The sequence below is a fragment of the Echeneis naucrates genome, chromosome 24 (assembly GCF_900963305.1).
Source record: "Echeneis naucrates chromosome 24, fEcheNa1.1, whole genome shotgun sequence".
Taxonomy (NCBI): Eukaryota; Metazoa; Chordata; class Actinopteri; order Carangiformes; family Echeneidae; genus Echeneis; species Echeneis naucrates.
Window position 1 is genome coordinate 7841599 of NC_042534.1, and position 6211 is coordinate 7847809.

Sequence of the window (6211 nt, forward strand, 5' to 3'; positions counted from 1 at the left end):
CAGGGGAGAGCGTTCACACTGTACTGAATCATGGGTGTGGTGGGTGTCCTCAGCTGTCTTTTCAGGGATCTTCTGACTCATACTTTTACTTTTCTGATGGAAGCTCAACATTTGCTCTTTGCTTGATGAAGGCAGCACAGGTAGAAGCAGATTCCTGGACAGTCACTTTCATTTATTTCATCGCATTTAACAACACGTCCATTTACTTTGAATGGGAACATATGGTTTACCTTTCCCTGCTTTTTTTTTTTTTTTTTTTAATCCTTCTCTTTTTTGGGCCACCTCAATTCCCCTCACAGCAAACACAGCTGAAGCTGTCATCAGCAATGCCTCAGACAAACAGCCAGATTTATTGGACTGCGCAGCCTTTTGCATATTCCTCCACAGCGGGAAGCACCGTGTTTCTACATGAATGAACATGGTTGGGCTGTCAGAAGGCTGAATGGTGAAATAGGCTCAGCCTGTATTACACAGGAAAGGAAGCTGCTTTTTGATACCAGTGGCATGCAGAACAGTGTCCAATTCTGTAATTCTCAATGAGCACGAAACAGTTTCATACCTCTCCTTTAACGTGGCATCAGATGCATAGTGGACTGAGACCATGATTTAAAAAGAGAGAAAGTCAGTAAACCTTTTGACCGATAATCCCAAAACATAAAAGTGGAAACTGATGAATGGATCTTGCATAATGTCATGTGCATGTAAACAAACTGTACAAAGCATAGCTTGTAAGCAGAGTTGCAGCATGTTGTAGGCCTTTAGTAACAGTCTTCATTGCATTCTCTTTTGTCAGTGGCTGTGACTGAAAGAGAAATGTCTGGTATGCTGGTGACAGCAGAAGTCTAGAGAAGCCCAGAAGAAACAGGGAGGGGTCTGCTAGTCCTGGACCACGCTCTTTGGTCCGAGTTTCAGAGACGGAAGGTGTTTGGTAGTGTCTTGATTTTTGTCCTGTAAACAGTGAGTGTGCATGCAGATTTTGCTCTGTCATCGTTCTGTTCTGGTCATTCATTTTTCAGCCGAACAGACTCCTCGTTCTGTCAGTGGAAACGCTGGAAGTGCAGTTAACACCTCCACCAATAAAGTCAGTGCGTCTGCCTCAGATTAAAGGGTATCCATGCAGTCTCTGGCAGTGAAGACTGGAAACCCAGGCCTGTCCTCACATCTCTATGCAGAGCGCACACACACACACACACACACACACACACACACACACACACCTCTCTCATAAGGTGCTTCCTGCACCAGGGAATGCTGTTAATAGAAATTGCTTATGAGTCCTCCCCCTATGTGTCGGTGAGGGTGTGCCAGTGGCAGACCTGCTGTCCCTCCGCCTCCTTCATCTCTGTCCAGTGAGCCTGCTGCTCCTCGCCGGTGCTGTTGAGGCCTAGGGAGACCCAGCCCAGCCTCTCCCTGGGCCTCATGCTGCTCCGGCGGCAGAACACCGACACCACCAGAGACACCTCGGACAGCTGGAAGAGCGCCACCTGGAACATGAATGTCTCCTTGTAGGTGGGGTTGGGCTGGCCGCGGCACACGGCTGTCTTGCACTTGGACATCTCCTTCCCCTTGGAGTCCAGCATGGTGAGCTTCACGTAGGTGTCTGAAAGGCGAAGAGGGAGAGCAGTGAGAGAGTGCCATCAGGTGGTGGAACATGAGGATAGAGATGTGAAATTTTCTGCAGCACTGGTTTGAAGTCAGCTTTCTTCAGGCACATTTTCCCTTTTGTGTCCTTTAGAAAAGCTTGAGAAGCCAAGTTACGGGCCGATGTCCTGAAAGATCAGACAATCTCGTTTTCCAGGACTAAGGAGCCTCCAAACCAAGTCAAGGTATGAAAGGAAACCAGGACTGAAATATATTTTATCTGGCTTGTCCCTTGTCATATTCAATCATGAAAAGATTCTGCCGTCCAGGATCCAAGATGTGTTCATAGTGAAGTCTGTGGCCCTTAAATGTAAAGTTATGTGAGCATTGTTTACTTCAACAGCTTTATCTGGTGACCCAAATTGGTATTTTAGTAATAAGATTTCAAGCTCAGCGGTGACTTACCTCTCATGATATAAAGCTGCCCCCCTACGAAGTGTTTTATACAACAAAACAGACCATCTGTGACGCGCACACACACACACACACAAACACACACACCACACCACACAAAGTTAGAAAGGAGAAAGAGAGGCAACAGTCAGAAAGAAAAGATTACACACTAGAAAGTCAACTTTTATGGGAAACTGATGAGCAGCTATTGGCTCAGTATCAATCAATTCAGAAAACCATGTTGGTGTTGTTTGTTTTTGCAGGTGCGACTTTTAAAGCCAAGGCAACATTTTGCTGTCCCACGCCGACACAAAGCCCCAGAATTAAATGCTGATCTAAACATGGCGGCTCTCGTACTCACTGACGGGCTTATCGGACATTGTCGTTTTGAAGTGGCTTCCCTGGATGACCTCGGCAGATAACCTCCCAGTGGCAGAGTTGTAGATGAGGCCCAGGAGGATCTCCGGAAAGGACGAGTCTTCGGTGGAACGGTAGGACAGAGCTCCTGCAGAACGGGACACGCTCACCAGAGAGCCACAACCCTGCAAGTTGGAACACAACACGATGTTACTCCCACTGAAGAATCCTAATCAATGAACATTGTTCAAGCTAATTACAATTCAAATGATTTCATTGTCTTATATTACGGTAAATACAATATTGCTGATAATGAATTATTACCATAATTAAGCCACCACAGTAACAATAGATAGAGAAAATGCTGATAAAGTAGCCCTAGACGTATTTGTAGTTGTAGAAATGCAGTATCACATTCCCACAGACAAAGCTGTGCATAGTGCAAAATCAAAATTCACAAAGTGTTCTCACAGTGAGTTCAGAGCCAGGCTCCAAGGTGACAGGGAGAGCAATCTTCCCCTGCAGGTTGAGCTTCGTCAGGTAGAACACCTTCTCCCCCAGGACCTTCTCCTTTTTCATCCGCCGGATGCTGTATAGGCGGAATCGAACGGCGTAGTCCCCCAGAGCGTCCTGTTCCACTCTGGAAAACTTGAATGTTTCCGTGAAGACGGGACACGGGCCCTTCTGCACCCCAGTCTTGGCTCGCTGCTTCTTGGTTGGCAGCAGGACCAGGTGGACCTGCCACGAGATGTTTCCCGTCTGTTTGAGGGCAGGGATGTCTGTCGCCGCGGTGACGGTGACGGCCAACCACTGCTCACTGGAGTCGTACTCGAAAGCAACGTCCAGCGTGCCGTACTTGGCGAGGGGCTCTGGCTCGTAGGCCAAGGGGAGGTGAGGACCAGAGCCATCCTGACAACGGGAGTGAAGCAGGACAGTTTCAGACTGAAAGGTTCATTCTAACAACCCTTAAAGAACCATCACTAATCGTATAGCCGCATTTTTAAATAACTAACTATGAGTTTGTTTTGTTTTGTTTTTTTTACAGATTTTCACAGCAAAAAGTTAAGAAAATATATTTACACAAAATAGATAGGCCTAATAATAAAACATGTTTTGAAATGTATATTTAAAATGTTTTTTTTAATCTGATATTAAACAGTTTTCCATCTTTGCAATCAACACTATTGACCATTGAAAAACAGAGTAATGTGTAATATGTTTCTATTTCTGTTATCACCTGTCAGACGTCATGTGGCTTCAGTATTGACAAATTACGGAGGGACTGAGTTATTAGGAATTCAGTTACAGTTTTGGATTAACATAGACATAACATAATTAACATAAACAAACTATTATTCTTGTTGGTGCTAGCTAACATGATAATTTTTGTTTTTATACTCAGTGTACAGTGAATTACAGGCCTGTGCAGGTCTGAAACTTTGTCCTGTTGTGTTCTGCTTAAAGACACGTTAGGTAACTGTCATCTCACGTCTGGTCCGAGAACAGCAGTGCTGTCGCTGGGAATGTCCTCCTCACAGCCTTTGTTGATGTAGCTCTCAGTGTCCTGCTCCACGCTGGCCTCACTGGAGCAGCGGGGGCTGTCACAGCGCTGCGGGGGGGACGACCCCCTCCGGACCCCTCGGTCAGAGCGGGAACGAGAGGACACGCAGGCCGCCGGGCCCTTGTCCTGGTAGGGAGGAGGCTGAAGCTCAGCGAGAGAGGAATCTGCCTTGATCCTCTGGATGCTGTTGGCTGTTCAGACAGTGACGCAGATACAGAAGAAGTTATGTGACATGGAAGGATGCCACCGGAGACAAACTGCACAGGCAGACGTTCTTATTAAATATGCAACATACCATCCACTGAGCCAAGTTGACCTCCTAAACTGTGGGTGAGTCCATCCTACCAAACCCATGTTGTTACTTTAAACACTATCAGTTTTCAATAGCTTAGTTCTTCCTTCCATGTTTTAATCCATCAATAAATAATGTGTTTTTTTCTTGTTAGAATTAAAGTAGGTTAAAAAAACTTATTCCTGTTTTGGCAAATACTGATACAGACCTGTCTGATATCGGTCTCATAAATGTCGATAGTGTGTGTGTGTGTGTGTGTGTGTGAAAACAGCCAGCAACTATCTTAACACAGCATAAATAAAGCCATCCAGCACTGGCACCTCTGGGCCGAGGACTGTTGCTGCACACAAGCCCCTGCTGGTTTTACACTTTGGTGTTGTGTCTTAAACAAATGGGATTAACATTGGGTCTTTGTGTTAAGATAAAGTAACACTCTGCTGGTGGCAGCCTCACAGTTCAATGCATATTTGTATTTATTTATAGAGGTACTGATCTTCCTACGTGGCTCCTGACAAGACAAATACAGTATTATCCATAATATTGAGCTCCTATGGTTTTAAATTTAGGAGGATCTAAGAAACCCCCAAACAAATATAGCTGAAGCTCCCCACGTGAGAAGAAATCATAATTCATAATATGTTTCATAATAATCAAATACACAAGTTAAAGAAATAATTCAAAATGCACTAAAGGCACAAAGTAGCACTTCACGGTAAATGAAACCATAAAAGCTTTCGTGTAACGGTGGCTTCCATTTCCCACCCTGTTCGCTGGACGCCTCGCTGCTGTATCCTCCCTGCTCAGCCAGCTCTTTGCGTTTGCTGCTCCACACAGAGGCGGTGTCCTGCTGGGCCACAGCCTCGGGGCCTCTGTCCTCCTCGCTGTCTGATAAAACTCCCTCTGCGCACAAAACACAAACACTTCAGCTCAAACATTACATTTATCTTGCGGAGCACAAGAAGCGAGAGGCACCAGAGCTGAGATTCTGATTTCAGCGAGGTGAAGAGTTCCGGTAGAAGAAGAAGAAGAAATCCAAAGAAATCCAAGAGCCACACCCTCTAACCTTGGTTGCCTTTCTTTTTCTTCTTGCTCTTCTTGCCTTTCTCCTTCTTTTTGGCATTTGGGGCTTTTTCCGATTTTTTTGAATCTTCTTTTGCACCTTTTTCTTTCTTCTTGTCAGACTTTTTCTTTTTCACAGTTAAAGACATCTTGGAAGGCTCAGGCTCTGTCTCCTCCTCCCCGTCTCTCTCCTCGCTGCTCTTTATCTCGTCCCCTCCATCTTCTTCCTGCCTGCTTTCATTTTTGGAACCAGGAGGATTTTGAGCTTCATCGCAGTCATCACTTCTCTGCTGAGCAGCTGATTGGCCCCCGCTGTCACTCGCCTCTCTGTCTTGTCCACCGCTGTCACCTGTCTTCTCCTCAGCTTCCTCCCCTCGCTCTTCCTCCTTATTCCTCTTTGCTTCTCTCTCCCGCTGCTTCTCTCTCCTTTCTTTTATCCTCTGCTCCCTCTTTTCCTGCAGCTCCTTCTCCTCTGTTTTCCTCCTCTCTTCCTCTGCTAACTCAGCCTCTGTCTTTTTAACTCGCCAGCACCCGTCCCTCCATTCCCACTCCAGCTGGCTCGGACTGTATTCTGCCTCAGCTGATTCACTGGGCTGGTTGTTTTTAGAAACTGTGTTACCTGTTTCTGAGTCTCTAGACATTTGCCACATGCTTTTACTGGCGGCATTTCCCTCCTGTGCAGCAGCAGCCTGACCAGGCCCCTGCCCGCCGCCACTGTTTTCTCCCTCCTCCTCCTCTTGCACCTTGCTGATGATAGTGGTGACCTGTTCAGTCAGCTGGTCGCTGACAGCGTAGGTGACATCACTGACGGCGTTGGCCAAATCGTCCACGCGGCTGGTGACTGAGTCCAGGATGGAGGAAATGTTGACAGATGGAAGGTTCTGCTGGAAGCTCTTGAAGAAGGCCAT

At 46.4% G+C, this 6211-nt stretch overlaps 1 protein-coding gene across 1 annotated transcript; it reads right to left on the reverse strand.

The window, feature by feature from the left end:
* Positions 1 to 1264: 1264 nt before the first annotated feature.
* LOC115037980 (synaptotagmin-14-like) lies at positions 1265 to 6211 on the reverse strand. The gene is made up of 7 exons (XM_029496781.1): positions 5308 to 6211; positions 5007 to 5144; positions 3881 to 4143; positions 2863 to 3300; positions 2396 to 2576; positions 2047 to 2103; positions 1265 to 1600 (listed from the first exon to the last, which is right to left on the reverse strand). The coding sequence occupies exons 1-7, from the start codon at positions 6209 to 6211 to the stop codon at positions 1284 to 1286; spliced, it is 2298 nt and encodes a 765-aa protein (XP_029352641.1). The 3' UTR covers positions 1265 to 1283.